The sequence below is a fragment of the Vollenhovia emeryi genome, unplaced genomic scaffold (genome assembly GCF_000949405.1).
Source record: "Vollenhovia emeryi isolate VEMERY1.0 unplaced genomic scaffold, V.emery_V1.0 DF939223.1, whole genome shotgun sequence".
NCBI classification, from domain to species: Eukaryota; Metazoa; Arthropoda; class Insecta; order Hymenoptera; family Formicidae; genus Vollenhovia; species Vollenhovia emeryi.
In genome coordinates, this window is record NW_011967143.1 from 537,668 (window position 1) to 556,690 (window position 19,023).

Consider the following 19,023-nt stretch of genomic DNA (forward strand, 5'->3'; position numbering starts at 1 on the left):
TCCTCTAGCGGAAACTTCGACAGGCTTGGCTATCCAAAAATTACTTTAAGTGTCCAAAATTACCCTAAAATTTCTTAAGTAAACTTGCAACTTCTTTAAGTAAACTCTTAGATTTGAAAGATTACTGTCAAAAACTTTAATTTCATTTAAAGTAAATTTTCCCAAGGGATGACAACAAAACGATTAGCTATGCCAACAAAACGTTTACCTGTGCCAACTCGCTACTGAACTTCAACATTACCAAGTTATTTCTTTGCGCGTAGTTATTTGATAAATATAAAAATTTACTTATCCAACTACTGCATCGTAATGTCTCGAAAGATATTTGATATGCTGCTAGAGTCGGTTGTCGAGGCCATTAAACAGCGCAAGAAGTGTCATTCGTGATTTCTGCGCGGCGTGTTCTTTGACACCGCGAACAATGATCCCGGTCGAGGGTACCGCGGCGCTCTCGCAGCGTCCAGGCTGTTTTTACAATCGGTAGCAGACGAAGGAATCAGACGTAACAATAGCGTAACGTGTCCGTTAGCTGCGGCAAAAACCGCAACCCGGCATCGCGCAATCGCCTCCGATCGCTGCTACAAGACACCTTGGATTTCAGGTCTGCCGAACGGCCGTCCGCTGCTGCGGATCGAGAAGATGCGGTACGCGGTGGGCGATACTGTACGTGGAAACTGCACGGTACCGTCGGGAAATCCTCCGGCTAACGTGACGTGGACTGTCAACGGCACACCGGTAGGTTGATGGATGTGGAAAGCGTCCATGAATCCCTTCCCTCCCCTTCCCCGATCGTATTCGCTGACTCATGACAAACTACATAAATATTAATTTGACCCGCGTCTTGTTCCCGGATATTGCCGCGAAATTTTTCCGCAGGTCTCATGCGCGCCGAACGATAGTTAAACTTCTGCCTTCCGCCACGATTTCGCTAAACGAATAACAATTATCCTCGACTGCTTTCCAATTTAGCGCGAGATTTAGTCATGTACTCATCTTAAAAATTAATCTTTTTTAAAAAAGGGTAAAAAAGGCGCCAAGCATAAGCGCCATCCAATCAAGAATTATATCATTTTATTATTTGGATAGGTTTTATTTAAAAAAAAATTCTATTCAGCCACGTGAACTCGCATCGCAATTAGTGCGTATTTTTTGTAAAATTTTTGAAAATCGAATATCTCTGCAATGAAAACGATCAAATCTTTAATTTACAAATGTAATCGTTGAAACAATTATTCTTATTCTTGCAAGCGTAGAAACGTTAAATATAAATTACGTTTAATTATACAGAATGTATAAATGACAAATATACAAAAAACCAAACGTAAAATTATCCGAATCCTGGCTGAGGCAATATTTTTCGCAATAAGATTTCTTTACAGTATAGAGAGGGGGGTATTGAATGCTAAATATAGCATTTTAAAATAATTAAAAATTGTTTATCGATTTAATACGTGAATTTGCTGACGACAACAAAACTGAAAAAAATGTTTGCCACTGTAACTAAACATGGTTTGTTAAAACTATTTCGCTGCCATAACTTTCTAAATCTTCTCTACCACTTATAAACTTCTAAATCACAGCAAACGGTTTGCTGCCGCACTTAATGCACAATAGGTGCAATAGCAAAATATTTAGCTATCACAACGAAATATTAGCTGTCTATATTTTTCAACTGAAACTTAATTGCCACATGCAGTTTTCAGCTACGGTAGCTACATTTTTCTTTCCGTGAATGATTCCATCTAAGTAAAACTGTGTTACGTCCGAAAAGAAATCGGCGCGCAGGACAAAATGGAAAACGGTATATGAATTCATATTTTACATTACATTGTCGGACTACCAACATCTTGCTCCCGACCTACAGGTGCTCTCATTTGTTTCATTTATATCGTAATGGTTCTATCCTGGGCTCGCCACGGCCATGTTAGAAATCGCGACGTCAGAAGCGAGAAATGACACGCTGAAAATTCTTGCTCTTCATATCTACAGAACAAGATATCTAAATAAAAAAAAAAACAGTCTAGGTACATCGTTTCAGCATATTTTTAAAATGCTTCGGTAACTAACCTTTTCCCTTGACAGCCGTAAAATGTGAATGTAACAAGATTCCTGTCATGAGTACGCTTACGCATGCGCGACTAGGAATCTTGTTACATCCACATTTTATGGCTGTTTATCAGCTGTCAAGGGAGAAGGTTAGTTACTGGAGTATTTTGAAAATGTGCTGAAACGATATACACTCCCGGGGGGAAAAAGCCGTATATCCAATTTTATCTAATTGTATCAAATAATGTCAGATATGAGAAAATTTCATCAGATTATATCCAAATTTTAATGTATCCATTTATAAGTATATCAAATCAAATGTGGACCACATATGATAAAATTTCATCAGATTATATCCAAATTTTAATGTGTCCATTTATAAGTATATCAATAAGTATATCATAAGTGGTCCACATTTGATTTGACATACTTATAAATGGATACATTAAAATTTGGATATAATCTGATGAAATTTTATCATATCTGACATTATTTGATACAATTAGATAAAATTGGATATATGGCTTTTTCCCCGGGCTGTTTTTTTTTATCTAGAAATCTTGTTCTGTAGTTATAAAGCGCAAGAATTCTCAGCGTGTCATTTCTCGCTTCTGACGTCATAATCCAACATGGCTGCAGCGAGTACCCAGGAGTCTTACCTCTAGATTCGTGTAAAGAACATAGAAAGAAAGAAAGTATAGTGTCAATTTTCTAGTTGAAATGTAAAACTGCATTGTCATTGTGACATAATTATGTATCATTCAAATACCAATAGCTCAGGAATTTAAACACTTTCCCCAGTTTTGCCTCGCGTGCACGTGGAAATTTAACAGCCGCCGGAAAGCGCAACGGGGAGGAATCCCACCTTTCCATTAAAGAAGATTGCTTATACGTGATCGACTGCATTAAGCGTAAAATGTAACGATCTTCGCGACGAGCGCAGCTTGTCAGCTTAAGGGTCTCCTCTCGGAGGAGAAGCGCGTGTTCTCGTGCGTGCGTGTAAGCTCGGAGGCGCACGAGATGCGTGGAAATCTCACGGAAACAACAGGAAGCGCGACATCAATTCACGACGGCGCCGTATAGACGGTATCGCGGACTGAGAAAATCGGTAAAATCATACACACACACATACGCGCGCGCACGCAGATACGCGCGCGCGCGCATTGCACACGTGGTTGCTGGGACGCACGAGAGACGCACGAGTTCCCGTTATGCGCGCTGATAAACGGAGGCGATTCAGGAAATTATAAAGATCCCTCTCTCGCTGATTCTCTTCTGGCGTCGGCGCGCTCTGAACAGCCTCCATTTAATCCGGAACTCTCACTTCGGTATAAGCGAGCCGGTAATCTGGGACGCTTTACGAGCGTCCTAAGAATCCGATAAACATCATAGTTACAGCGGTATACGCCGCAAATCATTTACGGCTACCGAGGGAGGCGTGTTACCGCGTAAACAAGTGGCAGGAAGCAGTAAGGATGTACACTGGTACCCCAGTCGTCGCGCCCCACTCTGTCCCTCCGCCGGTTCTACCCTGCCGTTAAATATGTTTAAGCCGGCATGTGCTTAATTACCCATCTGTACTTTCCCGGTTAATTAATTCCTTATAGGATCACCCGTCTTAATAACCTATCGGCGGGATCGCGAGTTATTTCGAAAATTGAAATAGCGTTGTCGGGTATTGGATGATTATATTCCGCATGGCGCAACAAGAAAGCTGAGGGACTTCCTCGAGCGCACGAAGGAGTCTCTCCCTCTCTGAAATAATTGTTAATTTACTTGCAATAAGTACGCGGCTTAATTGCACGGTGGCTATGTCGTAAAATGAACCAGGCCTCGACGTATATCGCATAAAGCTAATTGATTTTAGAGACTCATAAATCATCGTGCCCTTTTAACGCTTTTGCTGTGCTCCAAGAGGGCGGCAAGCCGCGCGTATCACCGCCACGTTTCGTTGATAATTGACGAGCAAATGGAAATCGACAGTTTTACGGCCTTTACGTTCAAAGGTATCTTATGCGCCGCCCTGTGAAAAGATTTTCGCCTAGATTTTTGTACACGTAAAAAACGGAAGAAGTTATTTTGCACATGAGCGGTGGCGTTTACTCGGGATTTACAAAATAAAAATTAAAGAAGGAAGAGTCGATGAATATATAGGGGAGAGTTGCCGAATGGGTACCACTTAAGGTATTATGTATTATACATCCTTTAATCTACTTCAAAAACTATTTCTTTCCATGCTAGGAAATAATTCGTATACAGTGATATCACATATTTTGTAATATCGAGCGCTTCAACTCGAGGTATGTTTAGCTGTTTGGAGTGGGGTGGGTGATAATGTATTCGGATGGGTAATGCGCACCCGAGCTCATCATACATCTGCTGTAAATTAAATTAATTTTCTATCTCTAATAACAGCAAATGTGTTGTACAGCTCAGAAATAAATAATTTTTCGAGCACTACGTATTAAGATTTTTTAGTTGGTCTTACGAGTACCGCGTACTCCCAAATTTTGGTATTTTTAAATATGCAGAGACAAGATATGTTTTAGAATCGCCCAGTGCCGATGTATTATATAACACGGTTTCTCTCGTTGCAGGTGAACTCGAGTACCATCAAGTTTATTAATGAGACAGTTGGCGACAATCAACAGCACATGACAGTTGCTGAATTGGACTTGGAGACGATGCAGGATAGTTTCAGCAACGGCAGGTTACAGATCGTTTGTCACGCCAACGTCTTTCATTTATATAAAGAAACGGCTGAGGCATCTCTGAAGGAAGAACGTCCAAGATTGGCCTCCGTATTAGGAACACGGGAATCCTCCTACATCGGTACGAGTTACGGCTTACATTTTTATTATCTTATCAAAAGTAAATAAACGAAAGTTCGTGGAAAAAAGTCAGAGTTTAAATTTGATTTTTGATGAATGCAGACATTCTTCAATATTTTACCTAAAAATAAAAAAACTCAATTTATCATAATGTTATGACGATGATAATTCTCCGAGAATTCTCCCCTTTTAAATAAGATTTTTTAAATAAGACGTATCTTGGTCTTCTGATTGATTTATACATTGTTCTCCATTGCAGGTAGCGCAGCCAAGAGTGCCGCAGAATACTTCTACATCACTGCCATAACTGCACTGTTGCTATGCAGCCTGAGATAACATCAATGAGCACGCAATACGTTTTACGCGTACGATTGTATCGGGGACGGAGGGAGTAAATCGTTTGTAAAATTTTGAAATTATTAAATGGGATAAAACCTGGGAAGAGAAATCTCTTTTGTTGAAATAAATACCAAGCGTATGTTATTCGTGTAAATAGGATAAAGGAAAAGATTTAGCGAATTATCTACGTGTATGCGCAATCTACCCGACAGCCCCTGCGGGTAGACTTGTAATCCGATAAAAAAATAACATGTCGTATTATTACGTAATAGATCGACAAGGTGTCGCGCCAAACTACCAACGACTTATTTGAATATTGTACCGTCTTTTCTATCCTCTGATAATTGATGATTTTGATACCTCCTCTGTAACATTGTGGCCGTCGCAATGTGTCCTGTCATGGTTATAGGCAAATACTGTTATTGTTTATAAATGACAGTTTATTTCAGTGAAATGCGAATAAACAATTCACTTTTGTTAATTTTTAATACCGATCCGAACCTCCTTTGTCCGCCTTACTCCAACATAGATATTTAGCAATTAAAAAATAGTTTATTAACAAATTATTACTTCAACCTTACGTAAAGTTGTTAGTTGTAAGAAAAATGCTTAGTGACGAATGTTTTAATTTACTAACGAGTATATATATACATAAACATGTATTTCTGTACAAAAATCTATTGTGTATTAATTTATCGAATAGACGAAGTTGAATAAACGAAATACGACAGGGTGATATCACAAAACGTGTACGCCTTGATTGTTCTTAGTAAGCTCATCTTATTGCTATTACATGGAATCAGTTGTATTCGTATGTAGTATCTGAAGGTTATCGAAGCTTAAGCTACAATCAAGATTTTCAAAAAGAATGCAAACGATAACGGATCATTCGTGACAAAATGTGTAATCAAATTATTTGAAAATTTATCGTTTTCCACGTGCAGCCGCATCCCAGGCTTGAGGTTGAAGTCTCGCCTCTATTATATCCATTGTCGCCTCCCTTAATTTCGTCCTTTCAATCCCGACTTGTTGGATCTTTTCCATCTGCTCGGTAACATACTCCACTTTCCTCTTGAAGTAGTCCTTTGCCTCATTGATATTCTTCGCCGCATAGTAGCCAGTACCAATATCAACAATCACATTGTTTGCATCCGCCAGCTTTCCAGTCACATACATAGAACCTGTCAGAGGTACTAATATCTCACTGCCTGCAAAACAAAGTATACAAAGAATGATTCGTTACGATCCGATCATTAACGTTGCATTTATTATTCCTACTTTGCCAGGGCCACTCGAATTCACCACGTTCTACATCTCAAAACTAGGATGGTTCATTCGACATTCTATCTCTGTGTAAGTTTCACCACTTATGATTTTCATCCTCTTGTTCATTATCATTAATGTTATCATATTGATTTTTTAAATAACTTATGTTATTCAGCGTTAGTGAAGGCACTGTGCTGCCGAAACGTCCACGGTTGTTTGTTTCATTCTCTTAAATATACATTATCATTCCGTCTTCACTCGGCTCGTTCTCTTTATTGGCCTTTTTACATATTTTAAATTTATATACCTTATACGAGCGTCCTATTATTAATTCCTACTTAGTAAAATACGAGAAACAAGCGAGAAAAGTAGGCCTGGATAGCTCAGTACAAAGAGCAGTCGCACGACAAGCGGAACGTCCCAGGTTTGAATACAGATCCAATTCTCCTGTTATTATTTTCACAAGGGCGACACGTTGTTTGCCTCTTCAATATAAATTTACAGGAGCTTATAAGAATTATAACTTTTGTTATTCTCCCTCTACGAGAACGCCGTCGAATTGGCGTAATTATAAGAAACACTTTTGTTGTGTAAATAGCACCCAAGCTATCGATTAAACCTACTTAAAAGTCGATTGGATCGGCTGCTATTATATGAAGGTCTCGCGTACTCGCGTAAATGTACACGGTCGGTCTCGCACCCGCGGTTTTTGCTATGCTTATACTTGACGCGAGACACTACTAAGGCCGTGCTCGTTTTGCATTCGCCCTCTTCGAGGACAACCTGTCGTTCAGACAGGATAACGGTGAGAAATTTGTTTATTTGCTAGAGGAGTCTTGGGAGATGTGGCCATCCATACGATGGTCTATCAAATCATTAAGTGAGATACCACGCACCGCTCTTGAGTTGCGCTGCTAGTATACTATTCCTACTTTATTTAGTAAAATAAAGTAAGCGAGAAGGATTTTGAGTAAGTATAGGCCCGGATAGCTCAGTTGGCAGAGCATTCGCCCAGCAAGTGGAAGGTTTCAGGTTTGAATTCTGGTATAGTTCTAGCCCGTTATTTTTCCTGCCGAAAATTAAGAAGTGGCGCGTCTTAATGCCCTACCTCCCCGAAGACACACCCCTATTTATTACTATGGAAACACTACTGTCTCTTGATTTACAAATTGAAAAAAGATATTGTATACATTTATGCCAGTGACAAAGGCTAGAGGAAAAAGTAGAAATCAAATTGTAGCAGCAGAGAATCATCTCTGCCACCTCGCCCTCGAAGCTGTGCCTCGAGCTTGCATTCGCGGTACCGGGTGGTGTCGCGTTTCTTAACCTCAACGAGGAACCTCCTTCCCGAAGTAATATACTTCGGAGAGCAAACTCCGCGCGACTCACCCTCGCTGTCCGGCGTGATCTTCTCGAGGCAAGAGTTCGACTCCTGAAATCTGCTTTGTGCGATCTTCAGCGTGTGCAGAGAGTCTTGAAACACGCCGAGCTCCTGGTCCAGTTGCTGCTTGAACATCGTCAGCTGTTGGAGGTTCAAGTTCGGCAGGTTCGCCAGGCTGATCACCTGTGATTGCGCTGGCGACTTCATGGAGGCCTCCTGCGACATCCTGCAGCGTGGAATTTCCGGCGAGGCCAGACGCTATTCTCGAAATGTGCTTCACGATGACAAAGCCTCCGACCGACTCCGTGCCAACGATATCTCCAAACACGGACAACGGCGAACCGGACAAACAACGGCGCGTTCGGCGTCCTCTCTGGGTTTGAGTTTGTCAAAATCAACACCGAGCGGCGCCATAATGCAAGCGCGACGGACCCTCCATCTCGTGAAACGGCAGACATTATCCGATGAGAGAAAGCTGATGCCCATTCTACACCTAGGGATGATCCTACTTTTACCACATCCGATACCCCTTCTATACCTAAAGCTAATCCTACTTGCAGCTTATCCGAGGGAGTAGTATAAAGTGTAAAAGGGTACACTGTAGTTGTACTTTGGTACGATTGGAAACCAACCAAAGTGTAAACCTTTTACACTTTATACTACATACTCCCTCGGATAAGCTGTAAGTAGGATTAGCTTTAGGTATAGAAGGGAGTATCGGATGAGCCACAAGTAGGATCATCCCTAGGTGTAGAAAGGGCACTAGGGCAACGCTGTCGGTAAGGGGCAAATCATTTAATATCGTTTCGACTGTTGATATTATTACTTTTTGTAGGAACTTTATCGACAGTGATATTTCTCAGTAATATTGACAGTGAGTAAGGAATAGTAACATCCTAGGCTGCAATCCACAATTGATGCTACAAAACGCTTCAAAGCGTTCTTCTTCTCTTTCCTTTTAATAAAAAGAGAAAGAGAAGAAGAATGCTTCGAAGTATTTTGTAGCATCAAGTGGATCGCAGCTCTAGTAAACACGTACACACAGTTTGTAGCGTTAACATAACTTTCCAATAAACACCAACTAACAGTACATAATATCAATGTATATTATAATTTTCTACTCAACAATGTAAATGAAATGTAATATATGCGTGTTGTATTAATATTATAATTTCCTGCTAAACAATGTAAATTGTAATATTGCATTTGTAATATTTCATAACATTTAAGTTATATGTATAACAGTGTTACGTTAATGAAATATAACATTATACATATATTACATCATCGTTACATTATATCTCAGTCATCAAAATGTTAACAGCTTTTTAGCAGATTCGATTAGAAACTTACACCAAAACTATAGCCATCTGTGTCCGCATTTGGCTCTTGTTTGGGAAACATAGTCTGTAAAACATACGCTGTCAACATACCCAGCAAACCATAACGTAACTGTTACATAATTTATGCCTGTGCTATATTTAGAGATGATCCTACTTGTGGCTCATCCGATGATCCTTCTATACCTAAAGATAATCCTACTTGCGGCTTACCCGAGGGAGTAGTATAAAGTGTAAAAGGGTGCACTGCGGTTGGTTTCCGATCGTACCAACGTACCAACCCAAAAATTTTCATAAATTTTCTTATGCATATGTTTAGGAGTTATACAAATTTGTTTTTTTTTACCTTTTGTAGTCAACGACTTCAACGAATTTGTTTCGCAATTCCTGGCGTCTGTAAATTTTGTCTGTAAGATCTAATCTAATCAGAAAATTTTTGGGTTGATACGTTGGTTCGAATGGAAACCAACCGCAGTGTACCCTTTTACACTTTATACTACTCCCTCGGATAAGCCGCGAGTAGGATTATCTTTAGAAGGGAAATCGGATGTGCCACAAGTAGGATCATCCCTAGGTGTAGAACGGACATTAGGGAGCACATAAAGAGAACAATGTTATATTTCATAATTATGTAGAAGAGATGTAACTATTACATAACGTTGACAACACATTAGAAGAACAAAGTTATATTTCTTTGCTACGTATATATCATCGTAACAATTCTTAAAAAATGTTATGTAACACACCCGTGTCTTAAAATATATAGCATAAATATAAATATATAAGAGAGTTTACTTCAGTACCGGAAAGATGTTCAAAGAATCTCATGTGGATGTGCTAATTTATAATACCGCGTGTGGTTTTTTTCTTACGAGAAAGTGTCATGTATCTAGTGGGAGCGTAAGAATATAAATCGCCAACAAACAACAGAGTTTGCTACCAATCTGCTGACAAGTTATGTCAGCAGAATCTGCCCGATTTTTGCCGCCAATCTTCTGTCTAAACATATTATTAAGCTTTGTTATATTTTTGTTGATGTTTTGTCGACATTATGTAATATATTAGTTCCTGTATGCAATCTGTAGTCTTTCTGCCTTCAAACTTTGTAGTGAGCATTTGACGAAATCTGCTCTGACAGATTTGGCTATCTGGGATGTTACATTACATACTCTCCAAAACTTTTGGAGTGTAATTTCCACTCGAATAATGGTGTCACTGCCACTGACCAGATCGTTCTATTGGAGTGAATATTTACTGAATTTATTCACTTTACAGCCTTGGCCAAAAGTATTTGCTACCCCCCTTAATTCTTCCCTAGTAGCACAGTGCATTGGCTAAACATTAGCTAAACATATATTGGTCCAATATTGGTTATATTAGAAATGCATTGGCCGATATTGCCCAACGTAAAGTCAATATTGGCCATGAAATAAATGTAAATATATTGCACGATAATAATTATATAATATTAGATTTATATTGGATTAGATTAGATTAGATAGATTAGATTGGAAGTGCATTGGGCAATATTTAACATAATAACAATATTGGTCTAATATTGATGCGATATTGTATGTATAGGACTAATATAGGACTAATACTCTAATATTGATACTACATTGGTGCAATATTGTAACATTGTCGCAATGTAGCTGCAATGTAACTGCAAGTTTTTTGTTGTATGGGTAATACAATACGTAAACTATATACATATGTATACGTTTAACGTCTGTCACGTAAATAATGAATATAATTATCAAACATTTATACTTCGTTAGAAATATCGGAAATTTTGTTTGGTGTACAAATTTTATTTTCTGATACGATTATTTCGTTTGGACACAATTTTTAGCATGCCACGAAAAATAACGGATCGGATCAACGTATATACACATATAATAATATTTCTGTATCTTTAATGTGTGTCTGTACAGTTAAATAATTATAAAATCTTCATCTTATTGTACAGTTAAATTATAACCGAAATGCATTTAATTTAATCTAATATGAAGCTATTATATTTTTTATATAGATAAATCTTATATATAATAGATAATCAAATAATTATAAGATAAAAACTCTGGATATTGAACTGTCGATAATTGATGAATAACAAGAAGTGGGCTTAAAAAACTGAAATGTAGTTATTTGTGTACGAATTAACTTTATGCAGTATTTAATTAACATCCATATTATAATAAATTATAAATCATACATATTTCAGTTCTACTTTGAGCCATCCGCAATGATGTGACGATATGTAAATTAAGTAATATTTAAATAATAATTAAATAATTCCATGTTCCCCGACTATTGAATGTACAAAACTATTAAATTTTGGGGATGATATTTGAAAAATTCTATTAATTTTATTTTCATGATGCAACCAAAATTTGTAATAAAATTCAAATTTTAAAGTGGCTAGCAAAGAAAAGTGGAATTCGCGCGCTAAACAAAGATCAGAGAACGTGAGATTAAAAAAATGAAACCTCAGGAAATACGTCGGAAACTGAGGTGACTTTTTCACTCGGCAGTAGTTGTGTAAATTCAAAAACGAACGGTTAAAAAACGGATCTGGCGCAAAGTAACATCCGACTCATACGGCTGTCAAACATTGACAACATTTTTTCGATCTCACGTTCTCTAATCTTTATTTGGTGGGTGGATTCCATTTTTCTTTGCAAGTTATCTCCAAAATCAATTTATTACTATAATATTTTCTGCATCGTGAATATTAGTAAAATTTTTTCAAGTATTACCTCTTAGAAATTTTACATACATTCAATTTCTACACATGCTCATTACACGCTCGTCGGGAAATGAGAGATTATTCTGATATTATTTAAATGTAATATAATTTATCTATTACTGCGTCACTGAGAATGGTTCAAAGCAAAGCCAAAACATATAATTTGTAATTTATTACGAACGTTAACTAAATACTGCAGAAGATTAATTAAACAATAACCGTGTTTTGATTCTCAAAGCCCAGTCTTTCTCTACATATTCGTCAGATTCCTTAGTTTTTTAGGAAAATGTATTTCGTGCAAATACAGTTCAAAAAAACAATTCATTATTCAATTAGTTAATTTATAATAATTGATAATACGTGAATTATACATTGTTTACGTAAACATGACTCGCTTAAACATAATGTAAACAATACGCAGACAATTAATGTAGATGTCATCGTGAAATTTACGCGGTACACAATCCTGATTTTAATCTTATACAACTCTGCTTCCATCCTACGCGATTAACTTAGATAACTATGCATTTTAAACGCGATCAAACATGATTTATCATTAATAAACATGGTAGTGCTTGTTGCAAATAATTTATATTGTAAATTTGTCATAAAGAGGAACTTTAGAAACAAAAATTAAAAGTAAAAATTGTTTTGTTTTTTTTGGTGCAAGATATCTAATGAGAAAATCCGTCCACAATATCCACGTCCGCAAGAAATCTTTTCCTCTTATCGCAAGAAACTGAGCAGCTAAGTTTCTCTTCACAGAAACATCATAATTAGATAAGCCTGCAACGTAATTAATCCGCAGTTATTTTTGCACGTTATAACCGAAGTTTAATTTAATTGACATTTTTTTATTTTCTTCTTGTGAGGACTCGGAATTTTAAACTCGATAAGTAAATGTTGAAAGTTACAAGTTAATTTAAATTTTCTCATTTTATTCTCCAACTCTCTCTCTCTCCTTTCTAGGTAAAAATAATTATTTGTAAATGAGAAAAATCTTGGGCGCGCGAAATTAAACACTTTTATAACAGTTTTATATAACTGATACAATATATAAATAACTAGTGGAATTTATAATGGTATTATGAAGAACTTCTATAGAACTGATAGGTATACATATATAGTGAACGATGAGCAAACACAGATAGCAAATATAAATTGATTTAGCTATGAAATTTTTAGGTATTATTATGCCAGGATTTTCAAGTTTAATAAGAGAAATAAAAACTTTTCAAAACATGTATTTTGGAGTTTATAACGACATTAATTCTGTTTTGAACAGATTTCACAAATGCTTCAAAGGGCATTCATGTTTTTTGATTCAAAAACATAGATTTAAATCTGTCGAAGTAAAATCTTGGTGATGAAACATGTAGTTGCAAGGTTGTTATAATATACATTAAATCCTTTTATTTTTTCAATATTCGTCGTATTTATTGATTAGAGGTAGGAAAAGATAAGCATTTTTCTACGGACAACGAATTATCCGCACGCGATAATACTACTGACGTCTATTAAGATTAAAAAAGAATGAATTAGGTGCAATTACGTACGTCGATACAAAATAAGTTTCCTTTTTAAAGTTGCACTTACATTATTGACTATATTGTTTGTTAAATTATAAAAACAAAGAAGCGCAAAAATTGCTACGTTAGTTGTCGCAAAGCTGGCGATCTAATGGCGATTATTTTTCATATCTATTACTTTATTTTCTAAAAAGGTAAAGACAACACTTGCATTTAAATATTGTTTCTTTTTCATGATACTAATTAATTATTACGATTTCTTTCGTACGTTACTTATTCCCCAATAAACACCAAGTAATAGTTACATTACACGCGTGTTAAGGCCTGTGTCCACGATGCTAGAACTTGGTCCAAGTTCTAGTTCTGAGAAATGTGTTGCCAATCAACTTGCAGCTTTTATGGAATAGCAATATTGAAATATTTATGCAAAATTTTAGAACTATTTTGTGCTGTAGGGGATGTAACATAACGAATATTGATATACGTATTTCTATATGTCATGTAATATAACGTAGCAGTGCAGATTATATTTATATAATGCAATAATATGAGTATAATAAGAAATGTATTTAAAATAATCATATATCAGCAATAATGTATTATATATGTATCAGTAATATGCCATTTTTATATATTGCTAAAAGATTACGTTTTTATATTTATGCTATGTATTTTGAGGCACGGGTGTGTTACATAACATTTTTACAGAACTGTTACGGTGATATACATATACGTAACAAAGAAATATAACTTTGTTCTTCTAATGTGTTGTCAACGTTATGTAATAGTTACATCTCGTCTACATAACAATGAAATATAACATTGTTCTCATTATGTGTTATGTAACTAAGTTATGTAACATTTATGTTATGGTTTGCTGAGCGGTACTGAGAAAAGTTTTTAAATATAATATCTTGCGGACATTCGTTATGCTAGGTTATATAACACACACGTTTAAAAATATGCGACGTCGCCAACTCTTGAAAAGCTCGAAGATTTCTTCAAAACATCATATATTTTGACTTTACTAAGAAATATTTGCTTGCAGAGGCGATGACATATTCAATAGCGCATTTAAATTCTCGTGACATTTATTGTCTTCATTTCATTAGGATCTCCTTTTCTAAGAATTTTATACTCTCAAAATGCTTCTACAAATAATCGACTTATAAGCCCTGTATTAAAGAGTACAATTTTTCTTTTTCTTATCTCATCAGTAGCCGGATCGAAAATTTCGTTTACTGATAGATAAGACTTTGAACTACAACTCATTTAAATTTTAATTTTTTTCTATTGTACTTTTGGTTTGATTATGCAAGTACTACCTTAATACAACGCAAGTTTATTAATAATGCATAAATCAATATAGTCAACAAAATAATTGTACCTATTTTCTAATAAGTTCGATAGCTAGCAAAGAAGAAAAACGATCACGCGCATGTGCGTGCGTGCCTGTGGTGCTTATACATGCAATTATAATATATTACGCTACAAATGAACAACGGCAGATAATCTTTAACATTATTTAAGTAGTAATCTTTAATGTATATTCTTTCTTTCATAAGTATTTTTTTTCTTCACGTTCTAAATATCCTTAATTCTATGCTAATCTTATCAGCCACGAAATACTCGCAATCGATAGCAAAAGCATAATGGAAGGGTTACTTATTCTTGAAATAGAATTCGAACGAATAAGGCCACAGTATAAAGACTAAAATATAATCGCCGATATATCGCTTGGGAATATATTCCGTTGTATTGGATTTAATAAAGCACGTATTGTAATGGCACACATACGAAATATGACGTAATCACGAAATGACAGTTGTTAATTACATTTGTTGCATATGCAATACGCATGCGATACTGCTTTTGTAACGCCTCGCTTTGTGTGCTGTATCATGTGCTTTATGTGTTAAGCGCACTTAGTATGGTTTATAGCTTCTCGTCATTTTGACGTGCTCGGTACAAGCTTCATTTTCCCCTCATATACAATAGTTGTGAATGTCAGAAGTTTCGGGATCTCTCATTCGATGCAGTAAGATTGTATGACGGTACCTTGAAGGTAAAATGGCAGTATTATATGCATCACTTAATGAATCCAAAGCAGAATTAATATTTATGCACTAGACTGCTGCTTCATTCATTTTGCGATCTGCATCCTATCTTCCGTCTCAACTTTTACTTATAATGAGATACAAATTCACACAGGAAGATAAAATGCAAAACGTATCGTTGCAAGAGCCGATTCGAAAAACTGCAGCGTTAAATTAAAGCCTTCGTAAAGTCGAAACGCTTGAAACGTAGGATTTACGGTTGGGAAACAATTGCATACGGCATATGTGCATATAAACAATCAATTAATTTCTTTTGTATTAATTTCAATATTAATAGCAATGCTATGCAATAATCTATTTATATAAAAGCGTAAGCTCTCAACGATCAATAAAGTGAAATCTCCTCGATTGTCATGTACTTTCAAGATCTGCAGCAAGAAGGTATTGTATAGAACAAAGGTATGTTACGTACATTGGACAAAGCATCCCAAGATCGAATATGAATAGAGGGTGCATCGAGTTTTTGAAATTCCTGCATAAAGAATCAATGACGCGATGGCATGGCAAGTACGTGCGCACAAAAAAAGTTGCACGAGCATTCAGTCTAAAGCTCACTTTAAACTTAACCGATCCGTAATTTTTGTCAGAGATTTTAGGGTAGACTTTTACAAATAATTTTATACTGTGCACTTTGATGTAGGTATACATACATTTTACACGTATTTTAATATTTTTTTTGATTGTTTGAGTATTTGCTTGTGTATTCTAATATTTTAATGTTTTTTTTTCTATTGCACGATATAAAATTATAAATAAGCTTATATGCTGCGAAATCTGACACAAATCATTTGAAGTAAATTTAAGTTATATGACAAAGTCTATCATGCAAGAAAGACGAATTAGTTTTTTAATAAGATATTTAATTTAACAAGTTTTAATATAGAATGTTTTGAATATTGCATTCTGTATCCACACGCTCTATAAAACAAATTTTAGAAAATTATTTCAAAATTAAAGCACTATTAAGTCTTCATATAAGCATCAATTATATAAATATAAATGTATTATTTTATTTTTGTAATAACGATATTTATATTATACTATTGTTATATATTTATTTCGTTTATAATTATATTATATTGATCTCTTTATTCTTTCTTTTTGCTTCAAGAATTATTTGACAATTTTTTAGATAAAAAAATTTAAATAATAATTGTGTTAATGTTAATGTTATTACGTATTATTAAACCATTTTTCTACAAAGTTTTGCTGTAAGAGCATAATGGAGACACGACCACTTTATTAAGCTTTTCCCAATATTGATATAATAATTAATTTTTAATTAATATTCGGTAATAAAACGAGCAGAAGCAAATTAGCATTCAAGAGAATATGTATAATACTATTCTTGCTTATTAATTATTACATTGAATCTTTTATCAAATTCGTATATAAAATTCTGATATTCAAAGCTTTCTACAATATAATATTTCAGACACGAAGTATTTCAGTAATGTATGTATTATTACTAGCGAAGCTTTATAATTCTGTTTCATTAATTTAATAAAGAAAAACAGATTATAAGCTCAACTTAAATAAGCAATACATAAAAAAGTTTTCTCTGAGAAATTTTTAAATATTTCGTAAAAATGTCATAGAGTATTAATTATACATGTTTTAATATTTCAATTTCTGCATAAGCTTGAATTCCGATAGACCATATTGGTATTGTTTAATGTATTTTTTATTCAAATCTTACAAGTTTGGCAAGCTGAAGTGCTTTTTCTGTAAAAGTATTAGGCGGAGGCAACCCTTTATTTATTGAAACTCTCGAGACTGAGTTGAAGAAGCTTTCATGGAAACAATATCACTTTGCCGATCCCGTAGGGATTAAAAGTATCTCTACAGAGAATGAGACAGATAACTTTATCATTTTTAATTTTCCGTTTGTTTGGACCTTCAAATAAAATATAACTTTAATTCAATCGTAAGTGTCATCTAATTAAGGCTAATTAATGTTTCTTTGCTTGAGAAATCGTTAAGTTACTTTATCAAGATTTTGATAAAGACATCAAAATGTGAACATAACATTAATGTCTTTTTAATACATATGTATATAGAGAAATATATAAAGAAAAGTCCTCTATTTTATGAGATAGAATTCTAATATGAGATAGTAAAGTTTTAACGTCCAAATTCAATCACAAATCTTTTTTCGCAACGATTACACGATCTATCAATCAATTCTCCACTGAACAGATTTGACTCCAACGGCAATAAATTTATGGTGGAACCAATAGATGATGCCTATTAATTTAGCAGAAACTCCGCTATCTCGTATTAGGAACCTGTCCCATACTAGGGGACTATCCTCTATATTTTTATACAATTATTAATAGTATTTTGTCTGATTGTGAGAAGAGCTGACACTTAAGTGAAATACTGCTTCCGATGAGCGAAATGTAATAGACCAGAATATCAATCAGCGTGTATATAGAATTATCGACATGTAACATTGCATGTATTTAAGCGAGCTATACATATTCAGATTGCTAATTAATTATCGAAATCCAACGATTTAACATGGATATACATTAGATAGATTTATTGTAATGAAATATCATGCTTTGAAAGTGCTAATGCACGAATGATGTAACCCTTTGGCGCTTTTATCCAAGTAAAGTAATCGTTATTTTGAAAGCTATAGAAGTTTGCAGTTAATTGTAGCTCGAGCTTTTTCTCTCCTTTATTCATTTTTTATTGACGTATTAGCCGTAATTATCGGTTAAACCGTGTACTCGCTATAGAGTACAACTGTACATGTATTATTCTTTCAGATTCTTCAATAAAATATGAAGATTTAAAAGCCATTTTTATCAGATATCGTACATTTCACAATACTTTTATAAGTCATGTTTTTAGTTATATCTAATTGATAACAGATTAAGCTTTGACTTTCTCTTATTTTGCCAACCTTTTGGTAAGATGACAAATAGTTAGAGTATATGTTTAGCTTTGTTTAATTTAAATTTAAATTTAAATTCTTCAGATTTAATATTATAATATTATTTTAAAGTTTTAAGAAATTTATCTTCCTACTGTATTATAAAATCTAAAATATGTGCCTTATTAGACACTTTTTTTCTATACATATATTTTTGACTGTAATTTTTTATACGATATATTTATATTATAATTAATAATAAAAAAAATATTTGCGCAAAAATATTATAGTAGAAAGGAATTTTTGGTCACATGTTATTAACTTTTGCTTGTGATCTTGTTTCTAATAAAAAAAGCAGTAAGGTTGAAACAGAAGGGTCAAGGGATACCGAAGGGATTGCGTCTTTTCGTAATACCATCACGAACACGTTTCGCTGAGACTCTAAAAATATATTAAAGAAATATAGATCGAGTCCAAGATATAATCCGGATCCCGAATGAAGGACTACGTCATGACTCTTTTTGACTGGATTAGTCGCTGT

The 19,023-nt window shown here is 34.8% G+C and overlaps 2 protein-coding genes across 3 annotated transcripts in view; one reads left to right on the plus strand and one right to left on the minus strand.

Moving 5' to 3' along the window:
• The window catches only part of LOC105560730, a 73,552-nt gene extending 67,590 nt beyond the window's left edge, over nt 1–5,962 (plus strand). For both annotated transcript variants that reach the window (XM_012010088.1, XM_012010089.1), the window contains exons 4-6: nt 602–735; nt 4,644–4,878; nt 5,137–5,962. In XM_012010088.1, the coding sequence (XP_011865478.1) occupies nt 602–735; nt 4,644–4,878; nt 5,137–5,213 (446 nt within the window). In that variant the 3' untranslated portion in view covers nt 5,214–5,962. The remainder of the gene's footprint in view (nt 1–601; nt 736–4,643; nt 4,879–5,136) is intronic.
• Nucleotides 5,963–5,976: 14 nt separating this feature from the next.
• Nucleotides 5,977–8,220, minus strand: LOC105560728 (prefoldin subunit 5). Its single transcript, XM_012010087.1, has 2 exons — nt 7,872–8,220; nt 5,977–6,424 (listed from the first exon to the last, which is right to left on the minus strand). Exons 1-2 carry the CDS (start codon nt 8,086–8,088, stop codon nt 6,141–6,143), a joined length of 501 nt encoding a protein of 166 aa, XP_011865477.1. The 5' UTR covers nt 8,089–8,220; the 3' UTR covers nt 5,977–6,140.
• Between the last annotated feature and the right edge of the window lie 10,803 nt (nt 8,221–19,023).

Excerpts from the sequence above, each read along its gene's own strand:
- LOC105560728 (XM_012010087.1), bottom strand. The coding sequence starts at position 8,088 with ATGTCGCAGGAGGCCTCCATGAAGTCGCCAGCGCAATCACAGGTGATC. Across the intron at positions 6,425-7,871 it reads GATCACGCCGGACAGCGAGG|GCAGTGAGATATTAGTACCT; the intron begins GTGAGTCGCGCG and ends TTTGTTTTGCAG.